This window comes from Lagenorhynchus albirostris, chromosome 21 (genome assembly GCF_949774975.1).
Source record: "Lagenorhynchus albirostris chromosome 21, mLagAlb1.1, whole genome shotgun sequence".
Lineage (NCBI taxonomy): Eukaryota > Metazoa > Chordata > Mammalia > Artiodactyla > Delphinidae > Lagenorhynchus > Lagenorhynchus albirostris.
The window spans coordinates 14,597,165-14,617,673 of NC_083115.1; the positions used below are offsets into that span (position 1 = coordinate 14,597,165).

A 20,509-nucleotide genomic window follows, 5' to 3' on the forward strand; every position below is an offset into this window, starting at 1 on the left:
GCAACAATTTTTTGGGTATGACACCGAAAGCACAAGTAATAAAAGCAAAAATAAACAAATGGGACTATATCAAACTAAATGGCGTCTGCACAGCAAAGGAAACAATCAACAGAATGAAGGATGCAGCCTATACAATTACAAGAAAATGTTTGCAAACCTTAGATAAGGGGTTAATATCCAAAATGTATAAGGAACTCATTCAACTCAATAGCAAAAAACAAATAATCTGATTAAAAAATGAGCAAAATACCTGAGTAGACATTTTTTCCAAAGACACAAATGGCCAACAGGTACATGAAAAGGTGCTCAAATCACTAATTATCAGGGAAATGCAAATTAAAACTACAATGAGATATCACCTCACACTTGTCAGAACAGCTATCATAAAAGGGAATCCTAGTGCATTGTTGGTGGGAATGTAAATGAGTATAGTCACTATGGAAAACAGTATGGAGGTTCCTCAAAAAATAAAAATAGGGCTTCCCTGGTGGCGCAGTGGTTGGGAGTCCGTCTGCCAATGCAGGGGATACGGGTTCGTGCCCCAGTCCGGGAAGATCCCACATGCCACGGAGCGGCTGGGCCTGTGAGCCATGGCCGCTGAGCCTGCGCGTCCGGAGCCTGTGCTCCGCAACGGGAGAGGCCACAACAGTGAGAGGTCCGCGTACCGCAAAAAAAAAAAAAAAAAAAAAAAAAAATTGAACTACCATATAATCCAGTAAGTCCACATCTGCATATACATGCAAAGGAAATGAAATCACTGTCTTAAAGAGACATCTGCACCCCTATATTCATGGCTGCATTATATTCACAATAGCCAAGACACAGAAATAACTGAAGTGTCTATAGATGGATGAATGGATAAAGAAAATGTGGTATATATATACAATGGAATATTATTTAGCCATAGAAAAGAAGGAAATTCTGCCTTTTGTGACAATATGGAAGGACCTGGAGAGCATTATGCTAAGTGAAATCAGTCAGACAGAGAAACACAAATACTGTATGATCTCACTTATATGTGGAATCTAAAAAAAAAGGCCAAAATAGAAACAGAGTGAAGTGGTGGTTGCTAGGGGCTGGAATGTGGGGATAATGGGGACATGCTGGTCAGAAGGTACAAGCTTCCAGTTATAAGAGGCATAAGTTCTGAGGATCTAATCTTCATTTTGGCGACTACAGTTAACAACACTGTATTATATATTTGAAAGTTGTAAGAGAGTAGATATTAAATGTTCTCACCACACACATACACACACACAACTGTAATTATACCAGTTTATGGATGTATTAACTAACCTTACTGTAGTAATTATTTTGCATAAAAAAACTGTATCAAATCATCACATTGTATACCTTAAACTTATACAATGTTATATGTCAATTCTATCTCAATAAAGCTACAAAAAAAAAAGAAAAGAAAAAAGTGGAAAACAAACATAAAAAAGAAAGGGTATAAAAGACATACATAACAATAATAAATATGAAACATAATACTAAATTCTTTAAGTGTGTGTGTGTGTGTGTGTGTGTGTGTGTGTGTGTGTGTAAAACATATAACCATAACCAAATTTCTCATGCCCTGAGTGCTTTCAGATTAAGGGTCATCTATTCTTTTTTTTTGCACGGAAAAGACATTTTACATTTTACCATAAGAGAAAAATGGTTCATTAAGATTTCAAATTGAATCAACATCAAATGGATAGTCATAAATAGCAGGTAATTTATAAACATCAAATGCATAATCATAAGTAGCAGGTAGTTTATAAGCCATTTATATTTTACATTTATGTTTATCACAAATCATTTGCACTAATTTTGCCTTCCTATTTATGATTTGATTAGGCAAATAACAGGGTAACCTTGCATCCTTCTAACAATACAATAATTTTGAGGTAAAATAATAAATATTAAAAATTATTTTACCATTTAAAGACAATACTGTACAGCCATTCTCTGTTTCCATGTTCACAAACTCTATGTGGAAGATATTATTATCACTACCTGATGGATGATGAAGCCAAAGCTTAAGGCAAGTAACTTGACCAAATTCATGTTCTGTGGCAGGGCTGACATTAAAGCTCAGATCTGCCTGACCCTCACTTGTCAGGCTCTATCAAGGCAGCCTTCTATACATTTTTACATCTACCCTTATTTTAATATGTTTTTCTCTTTGAAGCTATTCTTAAAGACTCCAGCCCATATTATTCTTTACCCCCTTTATTATATGTAGAACTCACTCCAGCATTTTCTTACAAATAATCTCAAACTGAGGTCACTGTTTCATTGTATGTCTTGCCCTCCTTGCTAAACTGTACGTTCACAGTGGAGTATGAGGGTGTGGCAGAGGGGGTTTCTCCTCTGAATCTGGGACAGTACTCCTTGGTGGACAATCTAGGTCATAATTACTTGTTATAATCCACTTATTCCATGGTACAATTATCAAAAGGAATGAAAATCGCATGTGGAAAAAATTCTGATGACGAGAGAATGTTAAAATTAGCTTTAAATACCAAAGAACAGAAATAAAGAAAAAGGGACAACCTAGAAAAACACAGACACAAAAAGAAGTTTCTAGGGATGCAGGCTATGTCTTATTTACCTTTAACCCAGTGTCTGGTGTGAGTGAGCACATGAGGGAAGGCAATGGCATTAACAAATACTAAATATGTACTCTGTGCCAGATCTTTGCAATGCATCTCACACGTGTTCTTTCATTTACTCCTCCCAACAAGCCATTAAGTAGGAAACAATGTCTCCTCTTTTTACATGAACCTGAAGTTGAGAAATTAAATACTTTTCTTATGTTCTCAGATATTCAGTTGTAGAGCTGGCATCTGAACTCAGGCCTGCAGACTCCAAAGTTTATGTTTCTACTGTATTATTTGGCCTATTTCAAGTATCTGTTGAACTAAAAACTCAGAAATACATCTTTATTTACAGAATTAACCCTTGTTCAGCAAGGGTGGTGATGGTCCATGAGATAGTGCATACAATATAAAATCCAGTTTACACTTTAAATGGAGGCAGAGATGTAGATGCACACAAATCCTAATCATCACCCACCTTAGCTCTTGTTTTGCATTGCCTTTACCACTCAACAAAGAACCATATCTAGCAGGTAAGGGTTGTTTTGCTCTCTGAGATGGAGACAACAATATGGAGTTGTATTTAGCAGAAATCTGGGCTGTGCTTTTTCTCTAAATACATGGGATTGAGGAAAGGTCAATATAGAGGGAAAAGGGGAGCAAGTAAAGAGATAGGGAGAGATCAGCAATTCACACCAGAAAACTTTCAAGAGAAAATGTATTCCACACCTACATTAATGGCAAAAGTACTGAGAAGCACCTCCTATTGAAAAATTGGGCTTTAAAGTGTTGATGAAAATGAGTTTGAAGCTTCTACACCCTTCATATGTGAACGAGAAAACATCCCTTCTTTTTGGCCTCAGGAGATCACTTCCACTGCGTTTCCTCCATCTGGGTGCCTGTCCTACTAAAGCATATGCAAGACGCTATGGCGGCACCAGGGAAGGAGTAAGCGATTCTGTCTGGGAAGACAGAAGGAGACTTAGGGAAGACTTCACTGTAAAGAAACATTTGAGATGAATCCTGAAGGATGAAGAAAAAATATTAAAAGAAAAATGTCATTCCTACCAGCTTTCTAGGTCAAAGCATTTAATTTCACATTTATTAATCAAAAATGTTTTTTGCTCAAGCTATCAGATTTCCATTATAGCCAGCTAGGAAAGGCAGTATGGGACAGTGGTTGAGTGACATGGCTCTGGATCAAGACTGGCTGGGCTTCTGTGCCAGCTCTGGCACATACAATTACTGTCTCTATTCTTTTTACTCATCTGAACAATGTTGTAAGGAATGATTGTGTTAACATACATAACGCATTTAGAATAGTATTAATACTTCGTTTATACTTAGGTTAGCTATTATTTTAACTTGTTTATTGACTTTAAATATTCTGCACCACAGTCAGAATGAGTTTTGAATAACTTCAGAATCAATAGTAGAACTATACAAATTAAAGAATTTGATACAGAATAGTTCTATTTTGAAAGGTGCTTATATATATATATATATATATATATATATATATAAAAAACACTTTCCACCCCTTTGATCTTAGGTAATTACAAAATTTCTTGCATTAACGTGTTGATTACTGATATCAAAAGTGATAGATTAATTGAAAAGGAATGCATGGCTTAATTATAAGTAAATTCTACCATCACATTTGCTAGATCTGCAAAAACTAAGCCATTTAATTGAAGCTAATATTAAATATGTAAAGTGTATAGACATTTTGGAATCTATGTCTTCTAAATTTTATTTTGTGTTAGAATCTGATAGGAGTGTCTATCTTATTTGAAACTAATGCACAGTAGAATAAAATTTTCACCTCTGTCCTATTCATTGTGTTTCACTAAGTGAATTTTAGAGTGTTCTCAAGCTGATTTCATCTAAATTCTTTTTTGTAATATGCTTGGTTAGTTCAACCAGCATCCATCCATCCATCCCTCCGTCCATCCATCCACTTACTCACCCACCCATCTATACATCCATTCATCTACCCACACATTCATCCAATGAACCATTCATCCAGCCAACCATTCATCCATCTGTCCAGCAAATATTTATTAACCATCTTCTATATGCAATGTAAATTTGTGGGACACTGGAAATAAGACACTAAACAAGATCAACAGAGCACTGCTAATGGCGTTTATAGCATATCAAGGAAGACCAACAATTAGGGAAACAATGACAATGAAGAGAATCTGATCAGTAGGAAGCAAAATAATTTCCCAAAATGACCCTCTTTCCTGTCTAGTAATAACCATTTTCTTTTGAATCACACACTTCTCTTATGGACTCTGCATGAAGCCTAGAATGATTTGAGTGACATTTATGGAACACTATCAGGGTCCCATGTGGGTAGTGGGGCCATCCAACATGTTTCATTTGCAAGAGGGGCTATACAAAGTAGAGACATCACGTTCACATGCAAAGAAGTGGGAAGTGGGAAACTCACAGGGACTTGCCGCCGAAGGTTGGTTGGTGTGCTGGACGGAGAGGAGCTGGTGCTGAGAGCGTTCTCAATGTCCTGATCAAGCTGGTCCAGTTTCATGATCAGCAACAACATCGAGTCTAGCCGCACCCTATCTCGATCTTCTCTTATTTCCTGAGGAACAGAACATGTTGTTACTGAATCTGAAAGGCCATTTCTTGGAAAAAATAAAAAGTTCTCTGTTCTTCAATGTGACAAAAAGGACACTGAATAATAGGCAGTCTTCTACTTCAGGGGGGAAGGGAAGTTCTATTCTGTACCATCAATGTGCTCTTCATTGGAAAGATACTGACCACCTGCCAAGAAAGCATTTTACATGCATATTAAATATATATTTTCTAGAGCAAGGCACAATGAAAAGGAAGTATAACATCATCAGTACTGATACTTACTTACAATTTCCGATTAATTATTCTTGAGAAAAGTTGTATGTTTACTCTTCTTTTGTCATAGTACAAATCAATTATAACATACTAATAATTGTTTGCAGGTTAGACATTTAAGGATGCATACAAGATAATATTTTTGGATGAATATTTCTGAGTATAGTAAAACATAGGAAAAGAATCAAACAAGGCAGGATTGTTTAGTTTAGTTTTGTTTTTTTGCATGGGGCCATTTACTCACTGCTGCGTCAAGCTATGTCATTGCCAGTATTTATTTTCAAGCTTCTTTTCTTTCACACACTTTTGAAAAAAGCCTCCACAATCATATGAATAATGGTTACTTATTCTGAGCTCTCTATAATATAGACATATTTATGGATATAGTTTTGTTTATAAAAGTAACTAAAGCTTCTTATTGACCATATAGAGTTATTTGGGCATGACTGTTTACTATTCTTGGGTGTTCAAGTCAATTCAGTTAGTATTAGAAAACTTCCAGACTTTCTGTAATGTGCAAGATATCAGGGTTGGGGAGAGTACTGGGTAAAAGAACAAAACAAAACAAAACATGGAAAGCGCTGTAAGTTTCCTTAGAAGCATAATCTATTGAGGGATGTCACAGGCTCAGGACCAGCCCTTTTGAGGCAAGTCATCATTTGTGACTCATGTTGCCCTTGCCATCTTCTCATCTGTCTGAGATATTTACCTGGGTGAAATCAGCTTTAAAAGGACCATCAGTGGTGACCTCAAAGGGAAACTATATCATGATGGAAGCCTGAGGGGTGCAGGCACAAGGGAGTAATTTGGAGGCTTTGCTGAGGTGATGGGATTAGTAGTGGTATGAATGAGGTGACTGTCTGAATCAGATCTTTTGTTTTGGGCCTTTTACTTTTAATCACCCTAAATTCCTTAGTCACCATTAGGGGGGACCCCAAAGAACAAGGACTCGGGTAATTTCATGGATTCATCTAATGCTATAGATGAAATTAGATTAGCTAATATTAATAATAACTATCTGTTAATATTAATAGCAGACTGTTAATAATAATAATCTTTCACATGTCAAATAATTGGTTAATTAGATTAAGTTGGTCAAAAAATCATTAATTCAGCTAACATGGACAAGTTATTTGTGTAATCTGAACTTGTGCTTGGTTTAAAGATTAATGTCAAATTGAAAGACCTAGTCCTGTTTCCACAAAGTCATTAATTTTGAGAATAAATTAAGAATTTTTTTGAGTTATGTTAATTCCTTTAGGGTACTGTGTTATGATTATTTCTTCAATTTCCTTCCATCGTCCTTGCTGTCTAAAACATTTAATGAGGCTCTGACAGAGAATTACAGAACTTTTGTCATAATAAAGTTTTATTGTGCCTAAGAAGGGCCAGGATATTTGCAAACAGACCTGAACCTTACTATACATCATATTCCTCAATGCTACAGAACTTTGTTATATTTAAAAGAATGTTATTTATAGTAAAACCCGGCTTATACCTTAAAATAGAGTCCCAGACATATTAGAGATTACTCAGTTTGATTCTCTTCTAAATAATCCAGTAAATGGAAGAATCTGCCTGAATAGAAGACTCAAAGTCCCCTTAATTACTCCCCCAATGTGTTTACTTATATAATTTCCTTCTCTTTTAAACCAAAGTTGTGTTTGGCAAGATAATGTTCTTTGCATCTCTACACATATCCACGTATGTTTTTGTGTGATTGTCTTTCATTCCCCAGTAATAACATCCTCAAGCACAAAGATAAAGTTTTTCTACCTGGCAGACACAGAGTCAAGTTCTACACTGCATACGCAATACATTTTCAGGAATAATAATAACAATGAAATCAACAGAAGCAAGTGAAATAACACTTCCCAAAGCCTTAGAAAATATATCTTGATATTTTTCCAGCTACTAAGTTAATGTTGGAAAAAACAGTATACCCTGCAGCTATCCTAGACCTATCAGTAGTAGCCTCAGAAATAATTTGTTTTTGAATTAACTAGATGCTGAGTTTGTGCTTTAAAAACTTTTTGAAATCCATTGGCTGAGCATCAAATTATTTTAAATTATCTGCCAAAAGAATAAAACAAAACAGCCTTGGTCTAAGATATTTCTTTGGAGAAATAAGCCTATTGATTTTCCCTTTTCTTCATGGATGCTTCCTTATTCACCATCTATTACAACGTTCAGCCTGAAGTGTCAAGTACACAGACTCATATAGTATGTTACACATTAGTTAAACGTCACAAAATTGAGTTGGCTACAAATCAGATGCTTTGGATAAATTTTTTGTCCTTGTTGTTAAAGCCCAAGTATGAATATTTCGCAAAGTTCTAACCTTTCATATGTCCATGGCTAAACTCCAGCGAACAGCTCATGCCTGAAAACAGAGTTGTGCATTTGCAGATTCTGGCGAGGTTGAACCCTACAGTGGAGCTTCCATTTCATGCTGTTACTATAGGCCAAGAAGAGGAACTTCTTAATAAGCGAAGCTGCCTTAGTTCTAGGTATTTCAGTAACTTAACTTAACCCCCTTAAATCAAAGCCAAGATGTGAAATTCTCTCCCTTCCCATCTTTCTTTCCTTCTTTCCTGCAGTCACAGCTATTCTGGGCCAAGCACTATGAAAGGGACAAAATGTTCATCAATGAACAAGAGATAGAAAATCTCTGCTGTCCTGAATATTATAGTCAACATGAGAAGACAAATAATTAAAGTTAACAAATTCATAAATAAGATCGTTTCCAATAGGAACAAGTGTAAGAAGAAAATAAATAGGGTAATGAGGTAAACAGTAACTGCAGGTGGAGTGTCCCACCTTGTAGAGGGTGGTCAGAGAAGAAGTGGGAGTAAATCATGATAGGGTGAAAAAAATGAGGTAGAGGAGAGAAAGATGGAGATAGAGATGGAGAGAGAGAAAAGGAGAGAGAGAGAGAAAGAGAAAGGGAAGGAAGGAAAGAAGGGAGGGAGGGAGGGAGTGAGGAGTAGTAGAACTGGGAAAGCAGTGTCCCACGCAGGGTGAAGAGTGATACGAGGACACTGAGGTAAGAATGAGTTTGGTGAATAAGAGGATTTGAAAAAAGGTTAGAGAAGCCAGGAGAGGGAAAGTGAGTGAGGGAGTGAGTGGGTGCTAGGACAAAATGAGGTTGAATATAAATAGGAGTCAAATTATATTCTGTCATGAAGGTCACCATAAAGAGGTCAATTTTATTCTTTGTGTGCTATGGGGCTATGGGCAGGATGTAAGCAAATGAGTGATTTACTGTGCTTTTTTAATCTTTTAGAGTTCTCACCACATATTGACAACCAAACATTTTTGGAACCTCACCATATTGTATGTCCAGCAATGCCACACGACTAATACATCCTGGTTTCCATTCTTTCCAGCATACAGAAACTATGTTTTGGAAGAACACCAATGACCACAATTTATTGCAAGACACCTTTGAAGCATCTGGTCCAATTCTTTACACTTTTATTTAACAATCGTTCAAGATATGTTTATTGACCATCTACTACGTGCTATACATCATGTCATAGGAAGCAACTGATTTCATATTTGTACAGTTATAATTTTTAGAAATGTTATGGAGACAAATTTTGCCTTCCTCTAACTTCCCAGTTTCTCCCCCCAGAACCAGACAGCATAAGTAGTGCCTATTCCATGAAACAGCCTTTCAAATATTTGAAAAACTATGTTGTGCCCATTTTCTTCCTTTTCTAGGTAAATCATCCTCAGTTCCTTTACTTCTTATATGACATGTTTTCAAATCCTTATTAGTTCTGTTTACTTTTCTCTGGATATAACTGTCAATGACCCAATTAATGGTTGGTACCAGGATTAAATATATTACTCTACATGTTCTCTGACCATGAAGACAGAGAAGGCAAGTATTTCCCCATGTTCTGTACACCCTCTTTAATGCGGCCTAAGAATTAAGTGCCTGTTTAGAATATGAACAGGCTATTCTTAATGGGATAGCCACAATCTGTTCTTTTAATGAGGAAAAGTATTTCGTTGGCTGTGAGCTGACCTTGAGTCAATGATATGATATATGTCTCTTTTTCCCAGTATGTGTCTGTGTCCTGCTAAGAACAGAAACATCCTGTTGTCTTGAGACTATAACCAGCTGATGTCAAGGCATAGATAATATATGTAGCTACTGTGGAAGAAATCTCCAGTTGTATCTTTTTCAAACACAAGTCAGTGGATACTTAGGAAAATTACACAAGAAACTTCTTTTCAATTTGATTTGTTGTCAAAACCTAAAATGGCCAAGCCACATGGTGTTCATTGGGCAATCCGAAAGATCTCCTTCTTTACTTCCAAGAGCTACTTAGTCCTGGGCAGTGAAGTCACTTTGATCACATGGTATCTGGGGGAGATAAACAGAGTTTTTAGGGGGCTATTCTCTATAGGGACATAAACTGAAATCCTTTGAACCAGAGCCTCTATGCTCCTTCTTTCCTTCCATCTGAAGAATATAATTCTGACCCTCCTCTTTCTCCAGATGCTCTTTATTGAACAACATAGAACAGAGCACACACAGGGAGTGGGGAGGAACTGTATGTTACTGGACATTTCACAGACGGGGCAAACATGAGGTCCAGAGAAAAGGGTGACTCCCTCAGAGACGCACAGGCTCTGTTTTTCTTATGCCAAGCATTTGGAAGAAAACCAAAAAATTCGGTGAAATACCCGGATGCTTCCAAATAGTAGATATTTGGCTCAGCAAACACAGCACTGCCTGAATGTTCTGCTTGTCAATGAGTTGTGGCATCACATAGACAGGCATAATAAATTAAAGACTAGGCCAGGAATAGAACTAAGACTTCCTGATTCCTAATCCAAGGTTCTGGTCCGTACACTGCCTTTGATTCCATACACATCTTACTGCTATTCTGGGCTACTAATGCTCCTTGCTCACCCGTAAAAGAAAGGGACCTTTTAGCAAAAAGCTTGGCTCAATTTCATTCTGAAATTATTTGATCTACAGCCAGCTGGACTAGTATGAAATCTCATATCAGTGTTATAAATTTCATTTGACAATAAATTCCTCATTCTAGACTTTCCTTTCTTAACATAATATCCTGCTTAAAGAACCAGAAAGTTACTAAATCTGTGTTTCTTTAGAAGCAGTGAAGATTTTCATCTGAGGTGACCCACAGAAGCTAAAAATAATGTAATTATTTTATGTCAGAATTTCTAGGCAAGTTAAATAAGTCAGTCTTAATTTTTATTTGGGTGCATTTTAAGATGAAATTGATGTAGACTGGTAATAAAGGTAATAAAAACAAAAACCCAGCTACTATCTTCCACTTGCCAGATATAGTCTGTTCAAACACAAAAATCTTTGTATATTATCGTTAATGAATAATAACATATGCAATATCTTTTTAATATTAGATGGTGGAGAGAGATAAATATTATCCTCACTTAAAGTTACTACAAGGAATCTTTTAACTGATAGGTAAATTGTGGCTTTACATTAAGTGTTTATGTTCACTCCCTATTTAACTCCTTTCATTTAAAAGGCATGGTGAAGAAAATTGGTCTCCCCTTTGTTCACTTTTTAAACTCCAATGAGGCTTCAAATGGAGCATTTCTTAGCTGGGACTTTGTAAATTGCCTAAGTCTCCTGAACGATTTAGAAGGACATTTATGCAACTGGTCCTAAGGAGCGCCTAGAAGTGGCAGGTGTGAACTGGGAGAGAGCTATGTGGGCAGCAGTTCCCTTCTGTCCAGTGGAACCTGAGGATGACTTCCTCCACTGGCTTTAAAGTCCCATTTTTGGCTGGGATATAATTTCTACCTAAGTAATTTGGTAAGCATTCTGAAACCAGTCTTCACTCTAAGTACTAATATATTAAGTGACCTTGGATGTCAATCTACCTTGGATGCAGACTTAATACATTTATAGACACAAAGTCAGCCTTGCTGGGTTGGTTATTTCTCCTGTGTCATCATGCCTACATGATATCTGCAAATCCCTGCAGTTTTTTTTTCTTTTCATTTCTTTTTTCCTCCCTCCCTCCCTCCTCCCTCCCTCCCTTCCTCCCTCCCTCCTCCCTCCCTCCCTTCCTCCCTCCCTCCCTTCCTCCCTCCCTCCTCCCTCCCTCCCTTCCTCCTCCCTCCCTTCTTCCCTTCCTTCCTTTCTTCCTTTAGCATTTCTCAGTAGTTCTTTGCTTGGGCTCATGTATTAAAGGAGACAGGACTTCTTCTGGTTAGAAAACATATGAAAAACATCTATTTAACATTAAAATTCCATAAGCTATTTTCAGGAATGTGATGGTCTTTCCTTAGGTGTGGATAATAAAGAAAGGCATAAGTAAAAATTTATTCCTTTTCCATAAAAATACATGACTTCATTTAGAAAAAGAGTCCTGTATTGACCTGGCTTCTGTCTACTTTTCTAGTTTTACCTCTCATCATTCTCCTTGATCCTGCCCAGTGTTCCTCAAATTCAATCATTCTGAGGACAACTATATATTTCTTAATGTTTTTCTTTAATTAGACAATTTTTACAGCCAAAAATGCATTTTTAGGATCTGAGTATAGACATTTTTCCAAATAAGATGTACAGATGGCCAACAGGTATATGAAAAGATGCTCTATATCACTAATTATCAGAGAAATGAAAATCAAAACAGCAATCAGATACCTCTTCACACCTGTGAGAATGGCTATTACAAAAAAGACAGGAAATAACAAGTGTTGGTGAGGATGTGGAGAAAAGGAAACCCTTGTGCACTGTTGGTGGGAATGTCAATTGGTTGCAGCCACTGTGGAAAAGAGTATGTAGGTTCCTCAAAACATAAAGAAATTGAACTACCATATGATCCAGCCATCCCAGTTCTAGGTATTTATCTGAAGAAAACAAAAACACTAGCTGAAAAAGATAAATGTATCCCCATATTCACTGCAGCATTATTTACAATAACCAAGACATGGAAGCAAGGTAAGCATCCAATAATGGATGAATGAATAAAGAAAATAAAGAAAATGAACAACAGAATATTATTCAGGCATAAAAAAGAATGAAATCTTGCCATTTGTGACAACATGAATGGACCCTGATGGTATGACGCTAAGTGAACTAAATCATAGAGAGAAAGAAAAATACTATATGATCTCACTTAAATGTGGAATCTAAAAAACAACAAAAAAAAGTTGAACTCATAGATACAGAGGACAGATTGGTGCTTGCCAGAGTCAGGTTGGTTGGAGGGTGGTGGGAAAAATGTGTGAAGGGGGTCAAAAGGTACAAACTTTCAGTTATAAAATAAATAAGTCATGGGATGTAATGTAAAACATGGTGACTATAGTTAATAATACTGTATTGTGTATTTGAAAGTTGCTAAGAGAATAGATCTTAAAAGTTCTCATCACAAAAAACCGTAACTATCTGTAGTGCTGAATGTTAACTGGAGTCAATGTGGCGATCATTTTGCAATATGTACAAATAGCGAATCATTACTGTGTACACCTGAAACTAATATGCTATATGTCAATTATATCTCAATTGAAACAATGAATTTTTAATATATAAGTGCTGTATAAAATATAAGTGAAAATCTTATATTTTTCGAATGTGTATCATATGCCAAAATTATCAAAATAAAAAATCCTTATACTATCTGATGTAATCTCACATAAACCACACTATATTTTAGGAAATACTGTACTAGAAGTACAGAACTTTTGGTTTCTCAAATATGCCATGTTCTCTCTCATTTGCAACTAGGATTACAAGATTTAGCAAACAAAAATTATATTTGAATTTCAGATAAATGCAAAATATATTTTTTAGTATGTGTCCCAAATATTCCATGGGATAATATTGCATGGGATATACTTATACTAAAGATGTTTTGTTGTTTATTTGAAATTCAAATGTAACTGGGAATCCTGTATTTTATCTGGCAACTCTATTTTTGACTCATGTAATAATGCTTCTTCTGCTTAACACGCCTTTCCCTTGCCTGGGTATATCAGAGGAAACTCCTTGGTTTCAAATTCCAATGCAGAGGTCTTTCACAAGGTTGTTTCCTTGAATGAATGAACATCAACTGCCTCTAAAGTTTCATTATACAACTTCAAAGAATGTAAAATTTTTTTCTCAGTATCTTATTCAGTGTTATAATAACCCCAAGTAAATCTAAGACTTGTCACTTTTTCTTTTTAGTAGCAAAATTAAATGTGAAAAATGCATAAGGCTGCTCTTGTGATATTTTTAGGATTACGGATTTACTTAAATTGTTAATGTTTGGTACTAAATCTTCCATGAGTGAGCAAAGTCAGAGTAAATTTTTTGCCACTGAATATTTTCTAACTACTAATTATGTGATGTGTGTTTGTGGCTTTTTTGACATTAATGAAGAGTCCTCACACTGAAGAAGTATGGGAACTATTTATCTAGCCCAATCCTCTCATTTGTTTCCGATGTGATAATAACCTTGGCAAATTAACACAGTTAATGGCAGAACTGGAAAATCTGAGTCTCCTGATTCAATTCAGCTTTGCTTCCTGTTAAACAGGTAGCCACTAACACTTTTAGTCCTATAAGGCACTTTCTTCAACTCTACAGGTGACCCCAAAGGTTATATTTCCCAAACAAATTCACATGCATTGAGAGATCTGGGCTGAATACACGTAGATTAAAAAATAGACTTAGTCACACATGAGCGGTATCTTCTTATAGTTATCAATCTATACATTTAGAAGATAAATCATCCTATTAATGATTTGTTCCTTTCTTCCCCCTTCCTTCCCTTTCTCCCTCTGTCCCTCCTTTCTTTTTCTTTCTCTCTCCCGTTGCTTCCTTCCTTCCTTCTCTCCCTCCCTCCCTCTCTCCCTTCCCTCCTCCTTTTCCTTCTTTTTGTCTTTCTGTCAACAACAAACTCTACCAGTGGTTGTCAAATATTAGTGAGCATCAAAATCATCTGAAGACCTTGTTAAACACAGACAGCTGCTGACTTAGTAGGTCTGGGAAGGAGATGGAGCATTACATTTTTAGCAAGTTCCCAGGTAATGCTGCTGTCGCTGCTGCTGCTGGGAGCCACACTTGGAGAACCTCTGACCGCACAGCCTCAATAGTGGCTGATTATAAGTACTCTTGTGTAGCTTTGAAAACTTCCACATGCTAAGGCTCCACCCACCAAATTCACATTCAGTTGGTGTAGCACAGGACAAAGCTAGTGTTTTTTAAAAGTTCCACAGATGTATTCAAAGCATAGTGGGGGTTGAGGAACATGGAAATATATCACAGAGAAAGCCATTCCATGGCTTCAGACAAAAATTAGGACAATAAAAATTAGATTCTCCCCCAGAGTAATTCCACAATAAGAAATCCATTAATTCCCTACGGTAACAGATTAATAGAAAACATACAACAAAAAATGTCAAAAAGACACTTATAACATTGAAAACCTATTTCAGACCACTTATTAGTGATTTGATAAATAGAACAACAACAATAAAAACTCTCTCAGGTAGCAAGTATTTGGAAGGCAACATTCTTAACTTGATTAGGAGTATCAGACAATAGAGTAAATATTAAGGATAATGGTGGAACATTAGAAACACTCCTACAATATTAAGAAAAAGTAAGAATGCTTGTTATCACATATTCTATTCAACATTGTACTTGAGGTTCTGGCTGATACAGCAAAAACAATAGCAGCAACAACAAAACAGTGATTATATTACAAACGAAGAGGATTTGTGCCTTGAAAATCTCAGAGAATAATCTGATAATCTATTAGAACAACAACAACAAAAGGATTTGGCTCAACAAAGAAAAACACAGGAGCATTCTTGTGTCACCATTTAAAAAACGGAATAGAAAAAACAATCATAGTAACGACATAGACTATACAATATCTAGAAGTAACTGAATGAGAAATAATCAAGATCTTTTATGGAGAAAACCAAAAATGTCACCAAAAGACCTAAAAGAATACTGAAAAAATGAGGAGCTATATGATTGTTCTGGATAGGAAAATTCTTTCTAATATGCTTCACAGCTAATTTGTTGTGTATATTGTCTGTTTCCCCACTAGAATGTAGCAATCGTTGCTTGTTGTTCACTGATGTAACCCAAGAATCTAGAGCAGTGGTTGCATATTGCCACGTAATAAGGGTTTATTGAATGAATGAATGAATGAAATGTTGTCCTTCAATTGATTTATAAACCCATAGTAGGCTAACCCAAAACTCCCATGGGATTTTTTTTTTTTTTTTTTTTTGCGGTACGCGGGCCTCTCACTGCTGTGGCCTCTCCCGTTGCGGAGCACAGGCTCCGGACGTTTAGGCTCAGCGGCCACGGCTCACAGGCCTAGCTGCTCCGCGGCATGTGGGATCTTCCCGGACCGGGGCACGAACCCATGTCCCCTGCATCGGCAGGCGGACTCTCAACCACTGCGCCACCAGGGAAGCCCTCCCATGAGATTTTTAATGGAACTTGGAAAGCTGATTCTTAAAGAGCAAAAATAAAGATAAGGAAAAAATCCCAAAGGAAGCAGACAAAAAATCTTGTTTAATATGAATATCTTTAAACATATACAAAAACAGAGAAAGAGAATATAATAAACCCTGTGTACCTATCAGCTTAAAGGCTGTCATTATTTTGTCAATTTTACTTTATTTATCTATCCCTACTTTAAAAAACATATTTTACTCACAAATGCTTACATACGATAAATTGGTTTTAAAATTCTCTTGCAAGAGGAAAGGAGTATTAATCATAAATATCTTAAAAACAAAACAAAATAAAACAGAACAATCAAAATATTCTATGAGACACGACAATGTATAATAACCTACAAATGAAAAGACTGATAAAAGTTAAAATACAACTGACAAACTAAGCAAAAATATTTGGATCATATATAATGAAGAATTAAGAAGTTATAAAAAGGCAACCTAGTAAAAATGGTCAAAGCATACAAAAAGGCTATTCAGAGAAAAATTATAATGATTTAAAACCCTAAACTGCACTGGTAATCATAACAATGCAAGTTAAGTAAAGAATGAGAATTACTGTTTTTCACCTATCAGATTGTCAAAAAAGAAAAAAATATCTTGACCATGTCTTCAGAAATGTAAATTTCTGCCTTATTTGGAGGGCAGTTTAGCAGTATCTATTAAAATTAAAGTAGGAGTATCCTTCAACCTGGCAATCTAATTTTAGATACCTAGCCTAGAGAATTACTTGCATACATGCAAAAAATTAGTATGCCCAATACTATTCATTAAAGAATTTTTTCCTAGTGGTCTAAGAACTGGAAATATCCTATGTGGCCATCAACAGAAAACTGTTTAATGTAATGGTACCATAATCCCTTAGATCACTACCCAGTAGCTACAAATATGAGGTAGATTCACATGCACTGACAGAGCCACAATAACTTATCCACCACTTCAATTTGAGTTAGAAAACTGTTTCCCTTGGGAGGGATGCAGCCCCTGCCAAGGTTCATGGCTTAATGAATAAAACTCAGATTACCCATCAGCCCCCACTAAGTGCTTTAGTCTGGTGTCCTTGTGTAGGGCACAGCCTATACAAATGAACTTAGGGCCCTGCTACTTATAGGGAAAGTGCTTCAAGAGGGTTTGTTAAGTGGAGAAAGAAAGGTAAAGAACAACACCCTATAGCATGAAACCCTTTATGTACTGAATGAACATGCACACACGAACACACACACACGCACACACACACACACACACACACACACACACACACACACCCCAAAGTAAAATTCTGTATTTCTATATGCATACATATAGATGTGAAAAAAAAGATCTGGAAGGATACCCATACTGGAAAATGGGGTGTAGCTGGGAGGGGGCAAAGGGTAAATAAAAAAAAGTTTTGAGACAGATGAAAATGGAAACACAACATACTAAAATTTATGGAATGCAGCAACAGTAATTCCAAGAGGGAAGATTATAGCAATAAATGCCTACATTAAGAAAAAAAGAAAGACCACAGAAAACAATCTAAACTTATATTTCAAGGAAAAATAAAAAGAACAAATTAAGCCCAAAGTTAGCAGAAGGAAAGAACTAATAAAGATTAAAGCAGAAATAAATGAAATAGATACCAGAAAGACAATAGAAAAGTTCAACAAAAGTAAGAGTTGTTTTTTTGAAAACATAAACAAAAGTGACAAACTTTTAGCTAGAGGACTCGAATTAATAAAATTACAAATACAAAGGGTTATAAGAGACTATGGACAATTCTATATTAACAAATTAGATAGCTTAGAAAAAATGGTAAATTCCTATAAACATACAACTTACCAAGACAAAATCATGAAGTAATAGAAAATATGAACAGACCAAGGAGCAAGGAGATTGCATCAATAATCAAAATTCTCCCAACAAATAAAAGCCCAGGCGAGATTGTTCCACTGGTAAATTCTACGAAATATTTGAAACCAATCCTTCTCAAATACTTCCAAAGAGTGAAAAGGAACAAACACTTCCAAAGACATCTTACAAGGCCAGCATTTGGTTGATACCAACGTCAAAAAAGGACACTCCAAGGAAAGAAAATTGCAGGCCAATGTCTCTAATGAACATAGATGCAAAAATCCTCAACCAAATATTAGTAAACTGAATTCAAGCACACATTAAAAGTGTTCTATACCATGATTAAGTGGGATTTACCCCTGTGATGCAAGGATAGTTTAACATATGCAAATCAATAAATGTGATACACTACATTAACAGAATGAAGGATAAAAATCATATCATTTCAATAGAGGCAGAAAAGGCATTTGACAAAATTCAACACTCTTTCATGATAAAACCTCTCAACAAATCATGTTTAGAAGGAATGTACCTCAAAATAATAAAGGCCATATATGACAAGCCCACAGCTAACGTCATATTTTATGGTCAAAAGTTAAAAGCTTTTCCTCTAAGATTAGGAATAAGACAAGGGTGCCCACTCTTGCCACTTCTATTTAATGTAGTACTGTAAGTCCTAGCCACAAAAATTAGGCAAGAAAAAGAAATAAAAGAAATGCATCCAAATCAGAAAGGAAGAAGTAAAATTATCTCTATTTGCAAGTGATATAACCTTATTTACAGAAAATGCTAAAGACTCCACCAAAAAAACTGTTAGAACTAATACATGAATTCAGTAAAGTTGCAGGATAAAAAATCAACATACAAAATCAGTTGTGTTTCTATATATTGACAACGAATTATCTGAAAGAGAAATTAAGAAAATTATCTCATTTACAATAGCATCAAAAACAATGAAATACTTAGAAATAAATTTAACCAAGGAGATGAAAAACCTGTTCACTGAAAAATATAAGACATTGATAAAAGTAATTGAAGAAGATATAAATAAATGCAAAGATATCCCATGCTCTTGGATTGGAAGAATTAATATTATAAAAATATCCATGCTACCCAAAGTGATCTACAAATTAAGTGCAATTCCTGTCAAAATTCCAGTGGCATTTCTCACAGAAATAGAACAATCCTAAAATTCATATGGAATCACAAAAGACCCTGAATAGCTAAAGCAATGTTGAGAAAGAAAAACAAAACTGGAGGTGTCATATGGCCTGATTTCAAACTATATACCAAAGCTGTGGTAATCAAAACAGTATGGTACTGACATAAAAATAGGCACAGAAACCAGCACAACACAACAGAGCCCCAAAATAATCCAATGAATATATGGTCAACTAATATTTGACAAGGCCACCAGGAACACACAATGGGGAAAGGACAGTCCTTTCAGTATAGCTGATTTCACAGAAATAGAGAATATAACGGTGGTTGCCAGGGGCTGTGGGGAGGGGAAAATGGGGAAATGTAGATCAAAGTACATACATACAAAGTACATACATTTTCATTTATAAGAATAGTAATTTCTGAGACTCTAGTACAGCATGGTGACTATAGTTAATAATACGGTCCTGTATACTTGAAAGTTGCTGAGAGTACATCTTAAGAATTCTCACCACACACACACACACAGACACACACACACACACAAAAGAGTTAACTATGTGAGGTGATGGATGTATTAATTATCTTGATCTTGGTAATCATTCCACAATGTATATGAATATCAAATCATTGCATTGTATACTTTAAGTATATACAAATATATTTATCAATTGTTCCTCAGTAAAGTTAAAAAAAAATCATGGATTTAGATCATTTACTTTAGATCATTTACATATAGCATAAGTATTTCATTGATCTCTTTTTGATGATTACTAATTTGAAAAGGAATAGCTAGTGAGTAGTAGCTCCCTTATATTATCAAGTATTTCATGCACATATAGCCTCCTCAATTAATTTTTAAAACCCACATCAGAAGAGATGGGGCCTCATGCTTCTCTGTAACCTTACCAAAGGACCTAGCAGAGAAATTGTCCATAGTAGGACTCAAAAGTATCTTTTGATTAATTAACAATTAGTTATCTACTAAGTCCCAATCTTTAGTGAGCATCCACATAATATTGTCAATCTCTAAAAATTAAAGATTCTACAGAGAGAAAGCATAAACAGCTACTATGGGAAATTTCCTTTTTAATTGAAGAGAACTTTTCAGATGCACTGATTAGAACATGTGTTGGCAGTAGAGTGGTTCATTGTTTGTGTCCTTACAAGACTTAGTGAAAACTCAAAAACGTCTTTGTGGTATAATATTTCTGAGCGAAAGGGACATTTGAAAAGTAGCCTTTTGCTTCCAAAATATTGAGGTTACTCATCCTCCAATTCCCTGAGATCATTAAGACCTGTTTGTTTGCTTTTCTCTTGTGCATAAGGAAACCAAACAATGCCTTCTTCTTTCCCAACATGGCCATAACTCTTAACCCAAATTTCTGCCTAGGGAATCTCTCCAGCACACTGAAGAGGATTTTTGTCTTGCTTGTTCTCCATATAAACCATGGGCCCGTGAAAGGAACCCATAAGTTTCTATGGTTTTTAATTCAAATGGTCATGTTCAATAACATGAGTCACCTGTGGAGTTGTCTTGCACCTACTTCCTATAATGAGCAGTAATT

The 20,509-nt window shown here is 35.8% G+C and overlaps 1 protein-coding gene across 6 annotated transcripts in view; it reads right to left on the reverse strand.

The window, feature by feature from the left end:
- Nucleotides 1-20,509, reverse strand: part of DLC1 (DLC1 Rho GTPase activating protein) — a 401,507-nt gene that overhangs the window by 298,853 nt on the left and 82,145 nt on the right. For all 6 annotated transcript variants that reach the window (XM_060136252.1, XM_060136256.1, XM_060136254.1 and 3 more), the window contains one exon: nucleotides 5,044-5,193. In XM_060136252.1, the coding sequence (XP_059992235.1) occupies nucleotides 5,044-5,193 (150 nt within the window). The remainder of the gene's footprint in view (nucleotides 1-5,043; nucleotides 5,194-20,509) is intronic.